The sequence below is a fragment of the Coregonus clupeaformis genome, chromosome 27 (assembly GCF_020615455.1).
Source record: "Coregonus clupeaformis isolate EN_2021a chromosome 27, ASM2061545v1, whole genome shotgun sequence".
In the NCBI taxonomy this organism is placed as follows: Eukaryota; Metazoa; Chordata; class Actinopteri; order Salmoniformes; family Salmonidae; genus Coregonus; species Coregonus clupeaformis.
Genome location: NC_059218.1, coordinates 26,077,055 through 26,102,620, shown reverse-complemented (window position 1 = coordinate 26,102,620; position 25,566 = coordinate 26,077,055). Strand labels below are relative to the sequence as shown.

The following is a 25,566-nucleotide window of genomic DNA, read 5'->3' as shown; positions in this document are numbered from 1 at the left end:
GCGTTGGGCGTTTTTTAGGGAGGATATCCCCCTAGAGGACATGTTGTCGATACTAGCCTCTGCTTCAGAGGCGTCATCTGACGGCGCAGACTCAGGGGATGATGGGGACTATGAGGAGGAGGCTGACATTCCTATGGAACAGTCAGACCCCGTCCCTCATACATTCAAGCCCCCCTTTCCTTTGGTTAGCGAGAGGGCTTGTAGTTCCTATGGTGATGACGACACGGGCCCTGAGAAATCAGAAGCCCTGTCCTTCACCGCAGCGTCTCTGATAACGGACTTTCCGGGTCTCATTGAGAGAGCTGCTAGACGGCTGGAAATACCGCTGCCCCCTATTCCCTCCGCACCGGAGGTTGACTTAATGGAGGGCGGCCCTTATTCCAGGCCAAGAAGAGCGGCAGAGCCACTAGCTCCTGCCATGCCTTCATTGGCAAAATACGTTGAGGGCTCATGGGAGGCACCTTTAGCGGCGCGTTCGCCGGCTAAAACGTACCTCTCATTCACTAGAGTGGAGGGAAGGTTCCAGGGCCAAGCTAAGGGAATCCCCAGGTTAGAGAGCGCCATGGCGGCGTATCTCGTACTGGGTTCGAGTCCCTGGCCCTCTTCCAGGAAGGCCACATTGCCATCTCAGAAGGACCGTCTCACAGCACAGCTGTTAGAGAAGTCCTTCAATTTGGGAGCCCAAGCTGTAGCAGCAGCTAACAACATTGCCCTCTTGGCAGCCGCTCTGTCCCATTTAACCACGGGTAAGACAGCGCTGGAGCCAGAGGAGGTGGAGGAGGCGTCTAGAATTTCTGGCGCCATCCTACACCTAACACAGGCATCGGCCGTCTGCTCGGGGAGGTCCATGGCCACCTCGGTGAAGGGATGGGTGATGATGTAAATGCTTTTGTTGATGTGTTGAATAAAGAGTTGGCTCCACCTGACTTTGTCAAAAAAGAACCCCTTTTCCATAATACGTCCGAGAGCGTTCAAATCTCACCCTCTCTCCCCTACCACTCTAAGCGCCGTTCAGCCCACCAAGGGTGCGCTGCTGAACAGGCATTCAGAGTAGGTTCACATAACACTTCAGGTATAAGAAGTGCTTCACATAGCAGACGGCAGTCTCTGTCAGACTCTGACATGATGACGCAGTCGCTATTTGGGGTTGGCGCACTATCACAGACTAAGGTCTCCATAAGTGCGATTCAGACCCATGATGCGTTCACGGAGGGCCCGATTACCACGGTCACGAAGGTGCCCAGTGTATCGGCGCCCTCACTGCTTTCTGAACGCGCCAATGTTCACCACAATGAGTGTAGTTCAGCCCACCAGAGGTGCAGAGCTGAACGCACACAGGAGGTGAAAGGAGGAAAGATACCAAGACGCCGTCTTGGTTTATCTCAAAGAGACCTCACATTACAGACTCCAAGGAGTACTGTAGTGAGTGCCTCTCATAGCAGGCTGCAGTCTCAGTCAGGAGACATGATGACGCAGCCGCTATTTGGGGATGGCGCACTATCGCAGACTAAGGTCTCGGTTAGTGCGATTCAGACCCATGCTGCGTTCACGGAGGGCCGGATAACTAAGGTTACAGGAATAACCAACGTATCGGCGCCCCCACCTGTCACAGAACGCGCTAATACTCACCACACTGAGCGTGACTCAACCCACCAGAGGTGCAGAGTTGAACACACACAGAAGGTGAAGGTTAAGAAGGTATCAAGGCGCCGCCTTGTGTTACCTCATAGAGCCCTCATATTACAGACTCCTAGGAGTATTGTAGTGAGGGACTCTAATAGCGACTCTATCACCTACGATGACGCAATCGCTTGCTGGGGATGGTGCCCTGTCGCAGGCTGTGGCCTCGGTCAGTGCAATTCAGACCCGCGCTGCGTTCACGGAGGGCAGGAATACGACGGTTACGGGTTTAACTGACGTCTCTGCCCCTCCTTCTGGTTCAGAACGCACTAATGCTTCCTCTCCCTTTCATGGGAGGCCCACCTTGGGCTGTTCCACCACCTCAGTGTTGGGGAACAGCGGCGGCAAGGGCCATAGAGGAATACAGGTCCTTCCTACTGAATGTACCACAGCTTCGCGCTCGGCCGCTTTCTCTGTATTGCTGGCAGTGGCAGCGAAGCTGCACCCTCTCACGCTGGCTAGAACAGACGCTGCAGAAGGGTTATGCTCTCCAATTCCATCGGACCCCACCCCCATTCAGGGGAGTGGTGGAGACGGTGATGAAAACGCCGAAAAAGTGGCCGCTCTGGTTTCAGAGATTACGGAACTTTTTGGCGAAGGAGGCGGTCACAGTGGTTCCCCAGGAGCAAAGGAACAAGGGGCTATATTTGCCCTACTTCCTAGTGCCAAAAAAGACGGGGGAATGAGGCCAATATTGGATTTACGCATTCTCAACGAGCGTAACCAAACGGCCCTTTCGAATGCTAACGACAAAACGTCTGCTGGAATGTGTCCAGAAAGGAGACTTTTGTACGAGCATAGACCTAAAGGACGCGTACTTTCATGTGCCGGTACAGCCGCGACACAGGAAGTTTCTGCGATTCGCCTTTCAAGGGGTGGCGTACGAATACACAAGGATGCCATTCGGGTACGCCCTGGCACCTCACACGTTTTCCAAGTGTGTGGAGGCGGCATTGGAACCGTTGAGTCATCAGGGAATATGGCTACTAGCCTACCTAGACGACCTACTGGTTCTCGCCCCATCAGCAGAGCTGGCGATCACTCACACAACACAGACAGTGATTCATCTCACACGTCTGGGGTTCGCTGTGAATTGGAAAAAGAGCGCGCCCTGGCCCAGTCATCAGATTGTGTACCTGGGGATACAGCTAGACACTGTAACGATGAGGGCTCAAATTTCGGACCCCCGAAGGGTAGCGTTGTTGCTAGCCCTGAGGAAGTGTCGTCCGAATCACACGGTGACGGCGCTGTCGATCATGTCACTCTTGGGTCTCATGTCGTCAGCCCACTCTGTGGTTCCGCTGGGACTCCTGCACATGCGCAGGATGCAGCGATTGTTCGCCCAACTAAGATTAGACCCATTGCGTCAACGTCATCGGTTGGTGGTGGTTCCCCTCACGCTCAGTGCAGATCTGAACTATTGGAGAAACCCGCGCGCTCACGCACGGAGTCCCGATAGGCAAAGTGTCCTCTTACATCCCAGTGTTGGGATGTAAGAGGACACTTTGCCTATCGGGATGGGGAGGGACATGTCAGACCCAAGCGATAGGAGGTGTGTGGCCTCCTTCGAGTCGCCACATCAACCTCTTGGAGTTGGAAATGGTTCGACTGGTTTTGACCCACTTCGCGTCTACCCTTCGGGGTCGCGATGTGCTGGTCTGGTCAGACAACCAATCCACAGTAGCCCACATAAATCGCCAGGGAGGAGTCAGGTCTCCTGCTCTCCATCGGGCGGCAGAGGAATTGTGGCTGTGGGCTCACGAGCACCTTCGCTCATTGAGAGCAGCACACATTCCGGGCTACTTGAACGTAGGAGCAGACCTCATGTCAAGAGGGGGTCCTCGAGACGACGAGTGGTGTCTGCATCCGGACATTGTTCTCCAAATTTGGGAACAGTTCGGGAGAGCCGAGGTGGATCTATTCGCGTCACGTGTGAACGCGCAATGTCCCCTATGGTTCTCTCTAAGGGAACAGGAAGAACCGCCACTAGGAAGAGACGCCTTTGCGCACCACCCGTGGCCGAGAGTTCTTCTGTATGCATTCCCTCCGCTGTCCTGCATTCTCCCACTGTTAGCCAGGGTGAGGTCAGGAGGGCTGTCAGTGATACTGGTAGCCCCCGATCGCCCAGGGGCTCCTTGGTTTGCGGAGATGAGTCAGATGTTGATTGCGCCACCTTGGCCAAATCCACATCGAGGGGACGCGTTGTCTCAGGCGGGGGGCACGATAGTGCAGTTGCCCATAATTGGCCAACCACTGAAGGCCTGGCTGCTGAGAGGGACAGGCTAGAGCGCTGTGGGTTATCTGATGCGGTGATCAGGATCAGGATCGTGCCAGTTCCACTTCTAAGATGTATGCCAGTAGATTGAACGTGTTTTCACAATGGTGTGTCACACAAGGTGTAGACCCCATGAGCTGTCAGGTTGAGAGTATTCTCTCTTTCCTACAGCTTATGTTTGACAAGCAGCGATCGCCCGCCACCATTAAGGTGTTTGCAGCGGCGATTTCAGCTTGTCACGAGGGGTTTGGCAGAGACAATGTCTTTAGCCACCCTCTAGTGAAACGTTTCCTATTAGGAACGCGGCGGCTTAGGCCAACACCTAGAGCCACGCTTCCTCAGTGGGATTTGGCTTTGGTACTCGAAGCGCTATGTAAGTCGCCATTTGAGCCATTGAATCAAATACCCCTCAAGAAGACAGTGCTGTTGCTCGCTTTGACTACGGCTAAGCGTGTTATTGATTTGTGTGCTCTTTCGACGAGACCCGACTGCCTGGCCATTAATGGCGATCTGAGCAGAGCGGTGTTACGTCCTAACCCGGCATTTGTGCCGAAGGTTATTAGGAGTTCATATAGATCACAGACCGTGGAGCTGTGGGCTTTTTCTCCTCCTCCTCATAGAGAGAGGAGTGAGGAAAGGCTCCATCGCCTGTGCCCAGTACGCGCCTTGGCGTGTTACTTTGAGCGCACAGCAGCGATTAGGTCATCGCCTCAGCTGTTTGTGTGTCATGGTGCTGCTGCACTAGGTAGACCACTTTCGAAACAGCGTCTGTCTTATTGGCTCTGTGAGGGCATTGAGACAGCTTATGAGGCAGCGGGGCGACAATTGCCTCAGGGTATCAGAGCTCACTCCACTCGAGGAGTAGCAGCTTCTACTGCCCTTTTCAGAGGAACAGGGGTAGAGGATATATGTAGAGCGGCGTCATGGTCAACACCGTCTCCATTTATCAGTTTCTCTCTCTTGGATATGTCTTCTAACTCTTTGGCTCAGTCTGTACTCAGCGTGGCTGAAGGGAGACTTTGAGCTAGGAGGAGAGGAATACAGGACTGTGGAGACAGGGTCTCTATCAGGTCCGCTTCTGATAGAAGGACATATTTGTGGCATGACTCCTGACTGACAGGTTCAGTACAGTAGAGGGCATGTATTGATCTGCCCACCAGTGATTCACTGGAGTGAGGCGGAGTGATGAGGGATAATAGTAGTAACCTGGGTTACGATACTATTAGACCGGTCATGACAATTTGACGGAATGTGACGTCATCCATCTGCTTGTTCAGATTAGTATGAATCATGTTCTGGGATCTGCCCAATAATCTCTGGGGTTCCATTGATTGAGTGAGGCGGCCTACCGTGTACACAATGTAGAATGACACTTTGTCTCATTCCATTAGTGGTCGGTAGTATTGTAACAGGATATTGAGGTACCATCTATCTGCTAGTACAGATTAGTATGGCCTGTATTCTGGTGATCTGCCCACTAGTCATTGGTGTTGCTATTGGACTAGGTGGGGCGGGTTTTTAACCGATGACGCAGTATATTGTGCACTTGTAGGGTGACAGTGGTTACAGTACTGCGGGAATTGGTTGCAGCCATTGCTAGGCCTGACCTTTTCATTTTGATGGGAAGTGTTGGGCTCGGCAGGGAGTACATTTTGGAGCGCTACGCTCCGCCTTAAACCAATAGGAGCAGAGCTCCCCTATGGGGCGGAGCTCCACGATATAGAACGATTAGTTACCGGAGTGTAACTCCAGTTCTATGAGTGGAGCGGAGCCCCATAGGACTTAAGGCCCTGCCGACCCTCTCTAGTCTCGCTGAAGATAAATATATCGGGAGGCTGATTGAGGGGAGGCATCCCCTCTTATAGGCACACCTGTACTCCTATTGGCTGCAGGTGTGTGCATAATTTTGTCTCAGGCTGATGCTGCCTTAGGGCAGTGGGTAAACCAATAGGAGCAGAGCTCCCCTATGGGGCTCCGCTCCACTCATAGAACTGGAGTTACACTCCGGTAACTAATCGTTTATTCATAGGCAGCATGACTATGACAGTGATATTGAATGAGTCGTAGCCTACTCACGGTTGATGGAGTGGTTTCTCTGTGCAGGCTGGGATTGAGCCTGTATCTGGACTTGAACTATTTGAGCTTGGGCCTGATGCTGGGGCTGGGGGGACCTCCATAGCTGGTCCTGTGAGGCTGGGCCCGGTGATGTCTTTGGAGATTCCCCTTTGGTATGCTTTTCATTATCCGCTGGGGGGAAACAGAGAGATAGAGGGTTGGTTAACTGTTAAGCTAGGGTTATCTAACAGCTACTAGCTTTGCCAAGATAATCCATCCACCTGACAGGTGTGGCATATCAAGATTAAACAGCATGATAATTACACAGCTGCACCATGTGCTGATGACAATAAAAGGCCACTTTAAAATGAGCAGTTTTGTCACACAACACAATGCCACAGATGTCAAGTTTCAAGAGAGCGTGCAATTGGCATGCTGACTGCAGGAATGTCAAACAGAGCTGTTGCCAGAGAATTTAATGTTAATTTTTCTACCATAAGCTACCTCCAACATAATTTCATAGAATTTGGCAGTACGTCCAACCGTCCTCACAACCGCAGACGCCGTGTAACCATGCCAGCCCAGGACCTCCACATCTGGCTTCTTCACATGCAGGATTGTCTGAGGGGGTGGTTCTGAGGAGTATTTCTGTCTGTAATAAATCCCTTTTGTGGGGAAAACTCATTCGGACTGGCTGGGCCTGGCTTCCCAGTGGGTGGGCCTGGCTGCCAAGTGGGTGGGCCTATGCCCTCCAAGTCCCACCCATGGCTGTACCCCTGCCCAGTCATGTGAAATCCATAGATTAGGGCCTAATTTATTTATTTAAAATCGACAGATTTCCTTATATGAACTGTAAATCAGTAAATCATAGAAATTGTTGTATGTTGCGTTTATATTTTTGTTCAGTACAGCAAAAGGTTAGCAAAGAAGCTTATACTTCCAGAGGGTTTGCTAAAAGCCAAAAGCTGAGGGTTAGCTAGAGGCTAACAGTTAGATGGGGTTAGTAAACAACCAATAATCAACCAAAAGAGTAGGTACACAAAACTACATGGGTGACAATGGTCATAACACAAATAAAGTGCATAATAAATGTTATATATAAAATAATAAATGTGAAAACATGTTGAATGAAAACATTGCCTCTCCATCTCTCCTAACCTAAGGGTATCAAGCCATTAACAAGCTTAGAATTCAACTTAAACTTGGACTGAGACCAACTTGATCAGCTGAAATCTCGCCTCCCAGCCATTTGACGACTACACTCCATGAGTAGAGCCAGTCAGGTATATCTCCCTCTAGGTACAGGTAACTCACCAGCATGGGATTGCATGTGCTCCAGCAGGTTGTTGTAGAACTGGAACGGGATGCCACAGGCGCCACATGTGTAGGGTTCTAGAAACACAAGGCCCAGAATAAGGGTTCCCGTAGCGTAAGAAAGAGCACATCCACTGTGGACCTGTCCAGTCTATTCCCTGAGTGTAGCAAGATCTAGGCCACTGCCGGCAAGTTTAATTTTACTGCATATAAAAACACAGGGACATGTTAAACCTACTTAATGAAACATTTTCTTCTATTATCCATGTATGACATTTAAGAGTGTCGCCTTGTCTTTGGGGTTTTAGCGGCATTAGGCCCCGATTGTTGTGAAGCACTTTGTGGCTAATTTATTTGGTTGCATAGGTTTTTCATGACATTTTCCCATCTGGCTTGTCAACTGTAACAGCTTATTGTTGAAGGGCACATAATCATTATGCCCAGCTTGGGTAAAGTATGGGTCAGTAAATAGTCCCTCATCTCATGCCATGACAACACTTAAAAACAGTAATGCCACAACTAGTCTCTTCCATTCGCCATGGATTAACCTGCCTAATTTCAACCCTTCACATCAAGTACTACAGTGTCACAAACACTGCCTAAATGGAGGTGCAAGTGTAACAAGCCCAAATGAACAAGGCGAAATGACAAGTGAGTAGGAAAATATCACTGGCAGCAGCTGCTTCTCATTATGGTCAAAATAAACAAAATGGAGAGGGTGAAATGGCCCCATTTGTTTGCGTTTGCAGGCAGGCAGGTAGAGAGAGAAGTGGACTCACTCTGTGATGCAGGGAACGAACCGGTCACCAGGGGGCTTGGAGTACCTGAGTGAGAGAGGGAGTGAGTGACGTCACAGACTCAGACACACTGCATCGGTTTTCAGATACAATTCCCTACCCTTTCAGAGTGTGCACTTGCTCTCCTTGTGGATTTAAAAGCCTTCGATTGATATAGGCATTGGCAACTATATTTCCTAGACCAATCCATTATTTTTGAATCCACAAGGGGGAGCAAACGAGTGTATAGTTCAGGAAGAGGGGTAGAGAATAAGACAATGGCCTTGATTTGAATGTGGTTATATGCTTGGACACTACTAAGCCACCAACACTCACACTCCTGCCTGATTCACTCTCCATCTATCTCCATGTTCTACCCAGGTCTAAGAACACATTGTCTCCCTATTTATTGACATTCACAGCTAATGATTGAGTTGCCCAACTGAAAATACACTGCATGGTGCAGACATTCATAAAATGCACAAGTATACAGCTAATGAGAAGCGCCACAGTGCTCACCGCTTGAGTTCTGGGAACTGTTGGTGTCCACCAGGCTGGACTGGGTTTTGCTCTCTATTTTCCGACTGAAGGGACGGTCTGTGGAATATAACAAATCAAATTGTTTTAGTCACATGCTTCGTAAACAACCGGTGTAGACTAACAGTGAAATGCTTACTTACGGGCCCTTCCCAACAATGCAGAGAGAAAGAAAATAGAGAAATAATAGAAAAGTAAAACACTAAATAAAAGTATGAATAAATACAAATGTTTTAACTGACAAGACCCAAAGAAAAACCATTGCACGCTCCAAAAAGGTTTCTTACTTGATGTGTAAAAACAGTCCAGATATACAAAAAAATAGTTATTTTTGAGTGTAGACCTCTGACAAGACATGGGTGAAAAACAGGTGGAAACATAATTTATCATACAATAATGGTGGATGTTGACACAATAGATGCTTTCCAAAGCCCATACAATTCTAATCCAGTGAATTGGGTACTACATATTGAATGTCACCTTGGGATGATTCATTGCTTTTTCGTCACCGGATTCAATAAAAAAGGTATATTCACCCATAGCATTTGAATATGGGTCCTACTACTCCTGTCCACCATCTCTTTTGACCCATTATTCTGTACTAGAGGAGTGTGTCATGCTTTAAATAGCTCTGCATATACAGAATGCTCAGTGGAGGAACTGATCAGGTGAGAGATATGACAGATAAGATGAGCGAGGGGCTTCAGATCACAGCAGAGAAAGTTGAGAGAAAACGATCTGCGGCAGGAGATTGTAGCCTTGCTTTACAGTGATATCAAATGTTACTGTGCCTTGCAAAAGTATTCATCCCCCTTGGCGTTTTTCCTATTTTGTTGCATTACATGTAATGGACATACACAAAATAGTCCAAATTGGTGAAATGAAATGAAAAAAAATTACTTAAATAACGGAAAAGTGGTGCGTGCATATGTATTCACCCCCTTTGCTATGAAGCCCCTAAATAAGATCTGGTGCAACCAATTACCTTCAGAAGTCACATAATTAGTTAAATAAAGTCCACCTGCGTGCAATCTAAGTGTCACATGATCTCAGTATATATACACCGGTTCTGAAAGGCCCCAGAGTCTGCAACACCACTAAGCAAGGGGCACCACCAAGCAAGCGGCACCATGAAGACCAAGGAGCTCTCCAAACAGGTCAGGGACAAAGCTGTGGAGAAGTACAGATCAGGGTTGGGTTATAAAAAAAGATCTGAAACTTTGAACATCCCACGGAGCACCATTAAATCCATTATTAAAAAATGTTTAAAGAACATTGCACCACAACAAACCTGCCAAGAGAGGGCCGCCCACCAAAACTCACAGACCAGGCAAGGAGGGCATTCATCAGAGGCAACAAAGAGACCAAAGATAACCCTGAAGGAGCTGCAAAACTCCACAGCGGAGATTGGAGTATATGTCCATAGGACCACTTTAAGCCGTACACTCCACAGAGCTGGGCATCACAGAAGAGTGGCCAGAAAAAAGCAATTGCTTAAAGAAATAAATAAGCAAACACGTTTGGTGTTCGCCAAAAAGGCATGTGGGAGACTCCCCAAACATATGGAAGAAGGTACACTGGTCAGATGAGACTAAAATTGAGCTTTTTGGCCATCAACGAAAACGCTATGTCTGGCGCAAACCCAACACCTCTCATCACCCCGAGAACACCATCCCCACAGTAACGCATGGTGGTGGCAGCGTCATGCTGTGGGGATGTTTTTCATTGGCAGGGACTGGGAAACTGGTCAGAATTGAAGGAATGATGGATGGCGCTAAATACAGGGAAATTATTGTGGGAAACCTGTTTCTGTCTTCCAGAGATTTGAGACCGGGAAGGAGGTTCACCTTCCAGCAGGACAATGGCCCTAAGCATACTGCTAAAAAGCAACACTTGATTGGTTTAAGGGGAACATTTAAATGTATTGGAATGGCCTAGTCAAAGCCCAGACCTCAATCCAATTGAGAATCTGTGCTATGACTTAAAGATTGCTGTACACCAGCAGAACCCCATCCAACGAGCTGGAGCGGTTTTGCCTTTAAGAATGGGCAAAAATCCCAGTGGCTAGATGAGCCAAGCTTATAGAGACATACCCCAAGAGACTTGCAGCTGTAATTGCTGCAAAAGGTGGCTCTACAAAGTATTGTCTTTGGGGGGGGGTGAATAGTTATGCACGCTCAAGTTCTGTTTTTGTCTTATTTCTTGTTTGTTTCACAAAAAATATATTTTGCATCTTCAAAGTGGTAGGCATGTTGTGTAAATCAAATGATACAACCCCCCAGAACATCCATTTTAATTCCAGGTTGTAAGGCAACAAAATAGGAAAAATGCCAAGGGGGTGAATACTTTCGCAAGCCACTGTACATAACGACAGCTAGGGTTTGATTGAACCTGCCCACTGTATGATAAACTCTCAGGTCCATTTCAAGCTCTAAAAGTTGACATCTTTAAGGGTTTAGAACACCTTTTTTGGTTGTCACTCTATATACATTCACACACAGCGATTGTGAATGAGTTGGTGTGCGAGTAGATTAAGCACAGATCCCAGCTCAGTTGTCCATACCGGTTTCTAATTTAGTGTATTTGCTGACGTCCATGTTTCCACCCACACTTCCACGTGACCGAGGCGACTTCATATTATCGAAGGACCAATCTGTGGGTAGAGAGTTCTGTCAGTACAATCATATAAATAACAGTGGTAACTTATCTACCTACTTTAACTGAACTGATGATCTAACACAGGTGAGTTTGGGAGGTTAGAGATAGGTTAGACTACAACAGATGACTAGTCCCTTCCGTAGACCTGTGAGATGACTTACTCGTTGGTTGGTGAAGAGCCACATGCTCCTGGTATGGGTTGAAGTACTTGTACTGCTTCCCACAGAACTCACACACATAGCTCCCAGTTTCTGTGGGAGAAAATGACAGAGGTTACCCAAAATATCACATTACTTGCATGCGATAAAAATGACTTCCTGCAATGATATAAGAATAACATGAGTAGCATCCTTGGTGGTTCACTGAAATGGTTTCCTTAATTTTCAGTTGTGGGGAAATTGTGAGACTGAATTATTCCCCAAATCTAATCATATTGTATTACGCTCATAATGGGATATAATGTACTAATACCTATCCCCAGACCCAAATACATTGCATGCATGAGGTAAAGCGCTAAATGCTAAAACTAATAAAATTGCCTTAATAACACACTGCAAGAGGATGGATTTCAGATACATAATCAATCCCTTTGATGAGTATCCACTGAGTGTCACCCCCTCTTCAAAGGGGGTGACACTCTAGATCCAAACTGTTATAGACCTATATCCATCCTGCCCTGCCTTTCGAAAGTATTGGAAAGCCAAGTTAACAAACAGATCACCAACCATTTCGAATCCCACAGTACCTTCTCCGTTATGCAATCCGGTTTCCGAGCTGGTCATGGGTGCACCTCAGCCACGCTCAAGGTCCTAAACGATATTATAAACGCGATCGATAAAAGACAGTACTGCGCAGCCGTCTTCATTGACCTTGCCAAGGCTTTCGACTCTGTCAACCATCGCATTCTTATTGGCAGACTAAATAGCCTTGGTTTCTCTAATGACTGCCTCGCCTGGTTCACCAACTACTTCTCAGATTGAACTCTGTGTGTTAAATCGGAGGGCCTGTTGTCTGGACCTCTGGCCATCTCTATGGGGGTGACACAGGGTTCAATTCTCGGGCCGACTCTATTCTCTGTGTATATCAATGATGTCGCTCTTGCTGCTGGTGACGCTCGGATCCACCTCTATGCGGACGACACCATTTTGTATACATCTGGCCCTTCATTGGACAATGTGTTAACAAACCTCCAAACGAGCTTCAACGCCATACAACACTCCTTCCGTAGCCTGCAACTGCTCTTAAACACTAGTAAAACTAAATGCATGCTCTTCAACCGAACGCTGCTTGCACCCACCCACCCGACTAGAATCACTACTCTCGGCGGGTCTGACCTAGAGTATGTGGACAACTATAAATACCTACAGTGGGGAGATACTTATTTGATACACTGCCGATTTTGCAGGTTTTCCTACTTACAAAGCATGTAGAGGTCTGTAATTTTTATCATAGGTACAACTTCAACTGTGAGAGACGGAATCTAAAACAAAAATCCAGAAAATCACTTTGTATGATTTTTTATATGATTTTGCCCTGGCTGTGTGTTTCGGGTCGTTGTCATGCTGGAAGACCCAGCCATGACCCATCTTCAATGCTCTTACTGAGGGAAGGAGGTTGTTGGCCAAGATCTCGCGATACATGGCCCCATCCATCCTCCCCTCAATACGGTGCAGTCGTCCTGTCCCCTTTGCAGAAAAGCATCCCCAAATAATTATGTTTCCACCTCCATGCTTCACGGTTGGGATGGTGTTCTTGGGGTTGTACTCATCCTTCTTCTTCCTCCAAACACGGCGAGTGGAGTTTAGACCAAAAAGCTCTATTTTTGTCTCATCAGACCACATGACCTTCTCCCATTCCTTCTCTGGTTCATCCAGATGGTCATTGGCAAACTTCAGACAGGCCTGGACATGCGCTGGCTTGAGCAGGGGGACCTTGCGTGCACTGCAGGATTTTAATCCATGACGGCGTAGTGTGTTACTAATGGTTTTCTTTGAGACTGTGGTCCCAGCTCTCTTCAGGTCATTGACCAGGTCCTGCCGTGTAGTTCTGGGCTGATCCCTCACCTTTCTCATGATCATTGATACCCCACGAGGTGAGATCTTGCATGGAGCCCCAGACCGAGGGTGATTGACCGTCATCTTGAACTTCTTCCATTTTCTAATAATTGCGCCAACAGTTGTTGCCTTCTCACCAAGCTGCTTGCCTATTGTCCTGTAACCCATCCCAGCCTTGTGCAGGTCTACAATTTTATCCCTGATGTCCTTACACAGCTCTCTGGTCTTGGCCATTGTGGAGATGTTGGAGTCTGTTTGATTGAGTGTGTGGACAGGTGTCTTTTATACAGGTAACGAGTTCAAACAGGTGCAGTTAATAAAGGTAATGAGTGGAGAACAGGAGGGCTACTTGAAGAAAAACTAACAGGTATGTGAGACCTGGAATTCTTATTGGTAGGTAGGTGATCAAATATTTATGTCATGCAATAAAATGCAAAGTAATTACTTATAAATCATACAATGTGATTTTCTGGATTTTTGTTTTAGATTCCGTCTCTCACAGTTGAAGTGTACCTATCATAAAAATTACAGACCTCTACATGCTTTGTAAGTAGGAAAACCTGCAAAATCGGCAGTGTATCAAATACTTGTTCTCCCCACTGTAGGTGTCTGATTAGACTGTAAACTCTCGTTCCAGACTCACATTAAGCATCTCCAATCAAAAGTTAGATCTAGAATTGGCTTCCTATTTCGCAACAAAGCCTCCTTCACTCATGCTGCCAAACATGCCTTTGTAAAACTGACTATCCTACCGATCCTTGACTTTGGCGATGTCATTTACAAAATAGCCTCCAACACTCTACTCAGTAAATTGGATGTAGTCTATCACAGTGCCATCCGTTTTGTCACCAAAGCCCCATATACTACCCACCATTGTGACCTGTACGCTCTTGTTGGCTGGCCCTCACTACATATTTGTCGCCAAACCCACTGGCTCCAGGTCATCTATAAATCACTGCTAGGCAAATCCCAGTCTTATCTTAGCTCACTGGTCACCATAGCAACACCCACCCGTAGTCTGCGCTCCAGCAGGTATAGCTCACTGGTCATCCCCAAAGCCAACACCTCCTTTGGCCGCCATTCCTTCCAGTTCTCTGCTGCCAATGACTGGAACGAACTGCAAAAATCTCTGAAGCTGGAGACTTATCTCCCTCACTAACTTTAAGTGTCAGTTGTCAGAGCAGCTTACCGATCACTGCACCTGTACACAGCCTTTCTGAAATTAGCCCACCCAACTACCTCATCCCCATATTGTTATTTATTTTGCTAATTTGCACCCCAGTATCTCTATTTGCACATCATCTTTTGCACATCTATCATTCCAGTGTTAATACGAAATTGTAACTATTTTGCACTATGGCCTATTTATTGCCTTACCTCCATAACTTACTACATTCGCACACACTGTATATATATTTTTTCTGTTGTATTTTTGACTTTATGTTTTGTTTTAAGCCTCAAGACAATTGAGACATGGATTGTGTCTGTGTGCCATTCAGAGGGTGAAAGGGCAAGACAAAATACTTAAGTGCCTTTGAACGGGGTATGGTAGTAGGTGCCAGGCGCACTGGTTTGAGTGCGTCAAGAACTGCAACGCTACTTGGTTTTTCACACTCAACAGTTTCCCGTGTGTATCAAGAATGGTCCACCACCCAAAGGACTTAGAGTCAACATGGGCCAGCATCCCTGTGGAACACTTGACACCTTGTAGTCCATGACCCTGATGAATTGAGGCTGTTCTGAGGGCAAAAGGGGGTGCAACTCAATATTAGGAAGGTGTTCAGTTTATATCTCGCACAGTATGGTGTGCCCAATAGCAAAACCCTAATCTTCCAAGCAACAGCAGACCAGCATGCAGTGCAGCCTTACTTGGTCCTATTTTTTGAAAGGGTTCCACTGGCTCCTCCTCCTTGAGGTCTTCCACAGGTCCTAGAACCACCTGCTCGTATGGGTCTGGGGAGAGGGGAAGACCGAGGAATATGGAGGAAGGGGTCAAGTTAATTCACACAGGGTACTTTCTTTAGAGCAGCAGTAGCCGTGGAAGTGAAGTTTCAATCAAATAGCTCTGCCTTAAGGGCTACAAGGACACTACTCTTACAAATATCTGCCATGTGACTGCCTAGTTTACTGTTCTAAGCACTTTGAGATCTTCCTTTTACCAGGACATTGCATCCTCAACTTCCCAAGAATTTATTCTAAACAAACCCACAAACTTCGATGGAACTGCAAGTCAAGGCAACATTGCTGCTGAGACAGAACAAGTTCCCATTTGAATTCGGCGGCAGGTAGCTTAGTGGTTAAGAGCGTTGTGCCAGTAACCGAAAGGTCGCTGGTTCTAATCCCTGAGCCAACTAGGTGAAAAATCTGTCAATGTGCCCTTGAGCAAGGCACTTAACCCTAATTGCTCCTGTAAGTCGCTCTGGATAAGAGCGTCTGCTGAATGATAAAATAAAAATACAATTAAAAACAGACAAAGAATAGAAAAGGCCTAGTAGGAACACAATAATGGAGAGTAAAAGGAGAAGAGAGGGTAGTTAGTCAGTTACCGTCAACAGCATGCAGGTCACGGTGCTCCTGGAAGCAACTGTAGTACTTGTATTTCTTCCCGCAGATGTCACAGGAGTAGCGGAAACTATCTGCATTCGGACAAACAGAGACCACACTGGTCTGTGGCACACACGGGAATGCAATGACGTCACATCCCACTGGTCACTGCCTAGCTTACAGCAGTCATTTGTTTCAGTTCACTCAATAAGGTATAAAAACCAGTGGATGGTTTGATGTGTTATTGGTCCATCGACTTTGCTTTTGTGCAGTGTTGGCATATTCCATGTTGTACAAGAAGAAGATTGTTTTTTGAGATGTGACCTATTGTCTTACTGGGAGAATTATCAAGGTGGTGTTGTGGGGAGAATGGTGCAGGTCAAAACATAGGGTTTGTAGCTACAGTGAGGGAAAAATGTATTTGATCCCCTGCTGATTTTGTACGTTTGCCCACTGACAAAGACATGATCAGTCTTTCATTTTAATGGTAGGTTTATTTGAACAGTGAGAGACAGAATAACAACAACAAAAAATCCAGAACAACGCATGTCAAAAATTTTAGAAATTGATTTGCATTTTAATGAGGGAAATAAGTATTTGACCCCTCTGCAAAACATGACTTAGTACTTTGTGGCAAAACCCTAGTTGGCAATCACAGAGGTCAGACGTTTCTTGTAGTTGACCACCAGGTTTGCACACATCTCAGGAGGGATTTTGTCCCACTCCTCTTTGCAGATCTTCTCCAAGTCATTAAGGTTTTGAGCCTGACGTTTGGCAACTCGAACCTTCAGCTCCCTCCACAGATTATCTATGGGATTAAGGTCTGGAGACTGACTAGGCCACTCCAGGACCTTAATGTGCTTCTTCTTGAGCCACTCCTTTGTTGCCTTGGCCATGTGTTTTGGGTCATTGTCATGCTGGAATACCCATCCACGACCCATTTTCAATGCCCTGGCTGAGGGAAGGAGGTTCTCACCCAAGGTTTGACGGTACATGGCCCCGTCCAGCGTCCCTTTGATGCGGTGAAGTTGTCCTGTCCCCTTAGCAGAAAAACACCCCCAAAGCATAATGTTTCCACCTCCATGTTTGACGGTGGGGATGGTGTTCTTGGGGTCATAGGCAGCATTCCTCCTCCTCCAAACACGGCGAGTTGAGTTGATGCCAAAGAGCTCCATTTTGGTCTCATCTGACCACAACACTTTCACCCAGTTCTCCTCTGAATCATCCATATGTTCATTGGCAAACTTCAGACGGGCCTGTACATGTGCTTTCTTGAGCAGGGGGACCTTGCGGGCGCTGCAAGATTTCAGTCCTTCACGGCATAGTGTGTTACCAATTGTTTTCTTGGTGACTAGATCCTGTGTAGTTCTGGCCTGATTCCTCACCGTTCTCATGATAATTGCAACTCCACGAGGTGAGAGTTTGCATGGAGCCCCAGGCCGAGGGAGATTGACAGTTATTTTGTGTTTCTTCCATTTGCGAATAATCGCACCAACTGTTGTCACCTTCTCACCAAGCTGCTTGGCGATGGTCTTGTAGCCCATTCCAGCCTTGTGTAGGTCTACAATCTTGTCCCTGACATCCTTGGAGAGCTCTTTGGTCTTGGCCATGGTGGAGAGTTTGGAATCTGATTGATTGATTGCTTCTGTGGACAGGTGTCTTTTATACAGGTAACAAACTGAGATTAGGAGCACTCCCTTTAAGAGTGTGCTCCTAATCTCAGCTCGTTACCTGTATAAAAGACACCTGGGAGCCAGAAATCTTTCTGATTGAGAGGGGGTCAAATACTTATTTCCCTCATTAAAATACAAATCAATTTATAACATTTTTGACATGTGTTTTTCTGGATCTTTTTGTTGTTATTCTGTCTCTCACTGTTCAAATAAACCTACCATTAAAATTATTGACTTATCATGTCTTTGTCAGTGGGCAAACGTACAAAATCAGCAGGGAATCAAATACTTTTTTCCCTCACTGTATAGTGCCTTCAGAAAGTATTCAAACCCTGGACTTTTTCCACATTTTGTTGTCTTACAGCCTGAATTTAAAATGGATTAAATTGAGATTTTGGCATTACTGGCCTACACACACAAAGTGGAATAGTGTTTTTAGAAATTTTTACAAATTAATTAAAAATGAAAAAGCTGAAATGTCTTGAGTCAATAAGTATTCAACCCCTTTATGGCAAGCCTAAATAAGTTGAGTATAAATGTGCTTAACAATTCACATAATAAGTTGCATGGACTCACTGTGTGTGCAATAATAGTGTTTAACATGATTTCTGAATGACTAGCTCATCTCTGTACCCCACACATACAGATAATTGTAAGGTCCCTCAGTCGAGGAGTGAATTTCAAACACAGATTCAACCGCAAAGACCAGGGAGGTTTTCCATTGCCAAAGAAGGGCACCTATTGGTAGATGGGTAAAAAAAAAAAGCAGACATTGAATATCCCTTTTAACATGGTGAAGATATTAAGTACACTTTGGATGGTGTATCAATACACCCAGTCACTACATTAAGGCACTAAAGTAAAACTACAAAACATTTGGCTAAGAAATGACCTTTATGTCCTGAATACAAAGCGTTGTGTTGTTTGCCCCAAACATATCACTGAGGACAACTCTTCATATTGTTGGAAACTGACTAATTGACTTGAGCACGTTTTAGTATGTTTATATAAAGTGGCCTAGCAGTAGTGATTATAGTGTTATGGGTTAGATAGAATGATCTACACTGAACAAAAATATTTACGCAATAGGCAACAATTTCAAAGATTTTACTCAGTTACAGTTCATAAGGAAATCAGTCAATTGAAATAAATTCATTAGGCCCTAATCTATGGATTTCAAGACTGGAAATACAGATATGCATCTGTTGGACACAGATACCTTTAAAAAAAAAGTAGAAGCGTGGATCAGAAAACCAGTCAGTATCTCGTGACCACCATTTTGCCTCAAGCAGCGCAACATCTCCTTCGCTTCGAGTTGACCACACTGTATATTGTGGCCTGTGGAATGTTGTCCCACTCCTCTTCAATGGCTATGCGAAGTTGCTGGAAATTGGCAGTAACTGGAACACGCTGTCATACACATCAATCAAGAGCATCCCAGAAATGCTCAATGGATGACATGTCTGGTGAGTATGCAGGCCATGGAAGAACTGGGACATTTACAGCTTCCAGGAATTGTGTACAGATCCTTGCGTGCATTATCATGTTGAAACATGAGGTGATGGCGGCGGATGAATGGCACGACAATGGGCCTCAGGATCTCGTCACGGTATGTCTGTGCATTCAAATTGCCATTGATAAAATGCAATTGTGTTCATTGTCCGTCGCTTATGCCTGCCCATACCATAACCCCACCGCCACCATGGAGCACTCTGTTCACAACATTGACATCAGCAAACCGCTCACCCACACGACGCCATACATGCTGTCTGACATCTGCCCGGTACAGTTGAAACAGGGATTCATCCGTGAAGAGCACACTTCTCCAGCATGTCAGTGGCCATCGGAAGTGAGCATTTGCCCACCAACGTCGTTTAAGACGCAAAACTGCAGTCAGGTCAAGACCCTGGTGAGGACGACAAGCACGCAGATGAGCCATGTGCAGAAATTCTTCGGTTGTGCAAACTAGGGCTGTCCAAAAAAAAGAAAATCTTAACAACTTGGTTGGAATTTTTAAATGTGTATTTTACCCTACGTAGACACACCCTTTGTGTTTTAATAAAATCAACTATATGTAGGCTACTGAGCTTGTCTTATGCTTTAAGCACATGTTGATAAAATAATTAAAAGACACAAGTGACTCGAGGGAGCCAAAGATCAAGATAGCCTAACCAGAAAAAAGCATGTTCCTGACCCTCTTCCTCCCGCTGCTGCTGGCCTTCGCAGATTCTGCTGTTACACTCCTAAAAGGCTACACCAGGGGACAGCAACCTTTTCTTCTTCTATATCATATCATGGCTGTCCGCAAACAATCATTTAAGTGCATGCCGCCACCTACTATGCTGGAATGTACGATCAATCATGATCTGCCCAATTCTGTACTACCATGAAAATAAAAACCAAATAAATCCCTACTAACTTCTACCACACCCTCCCCCTCCCCCAAAAAACCCTCCAACCCCATTACACTTCATCATGGTGAAACAATCCACCTTTAGGATTGTTCAGCATGTCAACAGTAACATCTGTTACCCCCAATCTCTTTTGCCGTCTCCACAATAACCTTCAACCTGGCATTTTTTGCTTTCCACAACCCAAGACATATTGATAACTTTACCAATAAAAGCTATGAAGTCAACTTTATTCATTATCAAAGTGTCCTTTGACATTGCACATTCATGAGTGCAAGATTCTGAGCAGGCCTTCAAACCATGCCAGGACCAGCAGAAACACCAGCCCCGACATTAGGTCCCCTTACTACAGGAGCAGCCATGGAAGCTCCATCATTCCACACTGTAGTTCCACCAATCTGTCTTATAGCCTCTGCATACAATACATCATGACTAATTCTATACAGTGCATTCGGAAAGTATTCAGACCCCTTCTTCCACATTTTGTTACGTTACAGCCTTATTCTAAAATGTATTACATTATTTTTTTTACTCATCAATCTACACACAATCTCCCATAATGAAAAAGTAAAAACAGGTTTTTCGAAATCTTTGCAAATGTATTAAAAATGAAAAACAGAAATACCTTATTTACATAAGTATTCAGACCCTTTGCTATGAGACTCAAAATCTAGCTCCGGTGCATCCTGTTTCCATTGATCATCCTTGAGATGTTTCTACAACTTGATTGGAGTCCACCTGTGGTAAATTCAATTAATTGGACATAATTTGGAAAGGCACACAAATCAAATCAAATTTTATTTGCCACATGCGCTGAATAAAACAGGTGTAGACCTTGAAATGCTTACTTACAAGCCCTTAAACAACAATGCAGTTGTAAGAAAAATAAGTGTCAAGTAAAAAATTTAATTAAAAATAATTAAAGAGCAGCAGTAAAATAAAATAACAGTAGGGAGCCTATACACAGGGGGTACCGGTACAGAGTCAATGTGTGGGGCACAGGTTAGTAGAGGTAATTGAGGTAATATGTACATGTGAGTAGAGGTAAAGTGACTATGCATAGATAATAAACAGAGAGTAGCAGCAGCGTAAGAGAGGGAGTGGGGTGGGGTGGGGACAATGCAAATAGTCCGGGTAGCCATGATTAGCTGTTCAGGAGTCTTATGGCTTGGGGGTAAAAGCTGTTAAGAAGCCTTTTGGACCTAGACTTGGCGCTCCAGTACCGCTTGCTGTGCGGTAGCAGAGAGAACAGTCTATGACTAGGGTGGCTGGAGTCTTACCATTTTTAGGGCCTTCCTCTGACACCGCCTGGTATATAGAGGTCCTGGATGGCAGGAAGCTTGGCCCCAGTGATGTACTGGGCCGTACGCACTACCCTCTGTAGTGTCTTTCGGTCGAAGGCTGAGCAGTTGCCATAACAGGCAGTGATGCAACCAGTCAGGATGCTCTCGATGGTGCAGCTTTAGAACTTTTTGAGGATCTGAGGACCCATGCCGAATCTTTTCAGTCTCCTGAGGAGGAAGAGGCTTTGTCATGCCCTCTTCACGACTGTCTTGGTGTGTTTGGACCATGATAGTTTGTTGGTGATGTGGACACCAAGGAACTTGAAGCTCTCAACCTGTTCCACTACATTAGCTCAATGTGGATGTTGCCTGTAATCCATGGCTTCTGGTTGGGTTATGTACGTACGGTCACTGTGGGGACGACGTCATCGATGCACTTATTGATGAAGCCAGTGACTGATGTGGTGTACTCCTCAATGCCATCGGAAGAATCCCGGAACATATTCCAATCTGTGCTAGCAAAACATTTCTGTAGCTTAGCATGTGTCATCTGACCACTTCCTTATTAATCAAGTCACTGGTGCTTCCTGCTTTAGTTTTTGCTTATAAGCAGGAATAATTACGGTCAGATTTGCAAAATGGAGGGCGTTGGAGAGCTTTGTACACATCTCTGTGGGTGGAGTAAAGGTGGTCTAGTTTTTTTCCCTCTGCTTGCACATTTAACATGCTGGTAGAAATTAGGTAGAACGGATTTAAGTTTCCCCACATTAAAGTCCCCTGCCACTAGGAGCGCTGCCTCTGGATGAGCATGTTCCTGTTTGCTTATGGCCTTATACAGCTCATTGAGTGCAGTCTTAGTGCCAGCATCGGTTTGTGATGGTAAATAGATAGCTACGAAAAATATAGATGAAAACTCTCTTGGTAAATAGTGTGGTCTACAGCTTATCATGAGATACTCTACCTCAGGCGAGCAAAACCTCGAGACTTCCTTAGCATTAGATTTCGTGCACCAGCTGTTGTTTACAAATATACAGAGACCCCCAACCCTTGTCTTACCGGAGTCAGCCGTTCTATCCTGCCGATGTAGCATATATCCCGCCAGCTGTATGTTATCCATGTCGTTGTTCAGCCACGACTCGGTGAAACATAAGATATTACGGTTTTTAATGTCCCGTTGGTAGGATATCCTTGATCGTAGTCGTCCATTTTGTTTTCCAATGATTGTACGTTGGCTAATAGGACTGATTGAAGAGGCAGATTACTTGCTCGCTGTCAGATCCTTACAAGGCACCCCAACCTTTCTCATGCGAATGACAGGGATTTGGGCCGTGTCGGGTGTCTGTAGAATATCCTTCACGTCCGACTCGTTGAAGAAAAAACGTTGTCCAATACGAGGTGAGAAATCGCTGTCCTGGTATCCAGAAGCTCTTTTTGTACAGAACAACTTACAAACCACACAACCCGTCTATATAAGGTCCAACAGTTGACAGTGCATGTCAGAGAAAAAACCAAGCCATGAGGTCGAAATAATTCTCTGTAGAGCTCCGAGACAGGATTGTGTCGAGGCACAGATCCGGGGACGGGTACCAAAACATTTCTGCAGCATTGAAGGTCCAAGAAAACAGTCACCTCCATCATGTTTGAAAATGGAAGAAGTTTGGAACCACCAAGACTCTTGCTAGAGCTGGCCGCCCGGCCAAACTGAGCAATCGGGGGAGAAGGGCCTTGGTCAGGGAGGTGACCAAGAACCCGATGGTCACTCTGACAGAGCTCCAGAGTTCCTCTGTGGAGATGGGAGAACCTTCCAGAAGTACAATCATCTCTGCAGCACTCCACCAATCAGGCCTTTGTGGTAGAGTGGCCAGATGGAAGAGACTCTTCAATAAAAAAGGCACATGACAGCCCACTTGGAGTTTGGCAAAAGGCAGCTAAAGGACTCTCCGACCATGAGAAACAAGATTCTCTGGTCTGATGAAACAAAGATTGAACTCTCTGGCCTGAATGCCAAGCGTCACGTCTGGAGGAAATCTGGCACTATGCCTACGGTGAAGCATGGTGGTGGCAGCATCATGCTGTGGGGATGTTTTTCAGCAGCAGGGACTGGGAGACTAGTCAGAATCGAGGGAAAGATGAACGGAGCAAAGGACAGAGAGATCCTTACAGACTCAAGGCTGTAATCACTTGGTCATTATGGGGTATTGTGTGTAGATTGATGAGGGAAAACAACAATTTAATCAATTTTAGAATAAGGCTGTAACATAACAAAATGTGGAAAACGTAAAAGGGGTCTGAATACTTTCCTAAATGCTGCACTATGTCCCCCCCACAATTACAACACTTAACCTTCACATTGCTCCCACATTCACCATAATCATGTTCCCCTCCACACTTGGCACATATTTTCCTTCCTTTACATTGAGCAGCTACATGTCCCATTCCTTGGCATTTAAAACAACTCAATGGGGATGGCATTGAAACTAAGGAATCCTATCTGTATTCATGTGGTCCTCTGTAGCTCAATTGGTAGAGCATTGCGCTTGTAACACCAGGGTAGTGGGTTCGATCCCCGGGACCACCCATACATAAAAAAGTATGCACACATGACTGTAAGTCGCTTTGGATAAAAGTGTCTGCTAAATGGCATATTATATTATTATTACTTTCCCAGGCATAACCTTCTCAAACCTCAGCAGCACTGATAGGCTTTCACTTCTTTGACCTTCTTTCCTACTGATCAACCTTTTGGCCTCAATCACTCCTCCTCCCTTCACATTTTCTTTAATATAATCTATGGACATACAGTGGGGGAAAAAAGTATTTAGTCAGCCACCAATTGTGCAAGTTGAGAGAGGCCTGTAATTTTCATTGAAGATGAAACGTGGCTGGGTCTTTCAGCATGACAATGATCCCAAACACACCGCCCGGGCAACGAAGGAGGGGCTTCGTAAGAAGCATTTCAAGGTCCTGGAGTGGCCTAGCCAGTCTCCAGATCTCAACCCCATAGAAAATCTTTGGAGGGAGTTGAAAGTCCGTGTTGCCCAGCGACAGCCCCAAAACATCACTGCTCTAGAGGAGATCTGCATGGAGGAATGGGCCAAAATACCAGCAACAGTGTGTGAAAACCTTGAAGACTTACAGAAAACGTTTGACCTGTGTCATTGCCAACAAAGGGTATATAACAAAGTATTGAGAAACTTTTGTTATTGACCAAATACTTATTTTCCACCATAATTTGCAAATAAATTCATTAAAAATCCTACAATGTGATTTTCTGGAGAAAAAAAATCTCATTTTGTCTGTCATAGTTGACGTGTACCTATGATGAAAATTACAGGCCTCTCTTATCTTTTTAAGTGGGAGAACTTGCAGAATTGGTGGCTGACTAAATACTTTTTTTCCCCACTGTATGTAAAAACAGTCTACATAAAGCCAACAAATAAAAACATTTCAGCCTGCAGGTAGAAAATATCCTGATAAAAATAAATATCCTATGAATCACATTGGCTACACTACACATGGCCTGTCTGCAAGGAACTTGAAACATTGTATCAACTATTAACTTGGGTCAGGCCTGAAGCTTGAGCTAGCAAACTTGCAACATTGTATAAAATAAGTTTCCCACTCCAGTAACCTCCGGACAGACATAGCTGTAGGCTATTTGCGCAAGGGATAAGAAGTAATCAGGTAGGCCTATTTTATTACCTTTCCACCAGATCAGCGCATTACATTTTTTCCCCCTTTCACGCTGAGTGGTTATCGAAAGAGAGCTGGAAAGATTTTTCAAATAGGCTACGTTGAGGAACTATTGTCATTCTCAATGGATGTAAAAACAGACAATGTTAACATAATTAACAGAAATTACCGTAACCAAACAAACATTGTAGATTAGAAATTATGGGAATTAACAGCAAATGTACTAATGGTGAGCCATCCCCGCGGCCTCCGCAATGGATTAGTCCACTGAGACAGACGTGAATCAGACAGCTGTCTCGTGCCATAAAAAAATAAAATATATATACAGTGGGGAAAAAAAGTATTTAGTCAGCCACCAATTGTGCAAGTTCTCCCACTTAAAAAGATGAGAGAGGCCTGTAATTTTCCTCATAGGTACACGTCAACTATGACAGACAAAATGAGAAAAAATATTCCAGAAAATCACATTGTAGGATTTTTAATGAATTTATTTGCAAATTATGGTGGAAAATAAGTATTTGGTCACCTACAAACAAGCAAGATTTCTGGCTCTCACAGACCAGTAACTTCTTCTTTAAGAGGCTCCTCTGTCCTCCACTCGTTACCTGTATTA

The 25,566-nt window shown here is 45.5% G+C and overlaps 1 protein-coding gene across 3 annotated transcripts in view; it reads right to left on the bottom strand.

The window, feature by feature from the left end:
- The window catches only part of LOC121541683 (zinc finger protein 618-like), a 46,871-nt gene that overhangs the window by 4,225 nt on the left and 17,080 nt on the right, over positions 1-25,566 (bottom strand). For 2 of the 3 annotated variants that reach the window (XM_041850915.2, XM_041850916.2), the window contains 8 exons: positions 15,896-15,985; positions 15,219-15,302; positions 11,457-11,546; positions 11,201-11,290; positions 8,620-8,697; positions 8,104-8,148; positions 7,325-7,402; positions 6,032-6,202 (listed from right to left, as the gene is read on the bottom strand). In XM_041850915.2, the coding sequence (XP_041706849.2) occupies positions 6,032-6,202; positions 7,325-7,402; positions 8,104-8,148; positions 8,620-8,697; positions 11,201-11,290; positions 11,457-11,546; positions 15,219-15,302; positions 15,896-15,985 (726 nt within the window). The remainder of the gene's footprint in view (positions 1-6,031; positions 6,203-7,324; positions 7,403-8,103; positions 8,149-8,619; positions 8,698-11,200; positions 11,291-11,456; positions 11,547-15,218; positions 15,303-15,895; positions 15,986-25,566) is intronic. The other variant, XM_041850917.2, reaches the window with a different exon arrangement.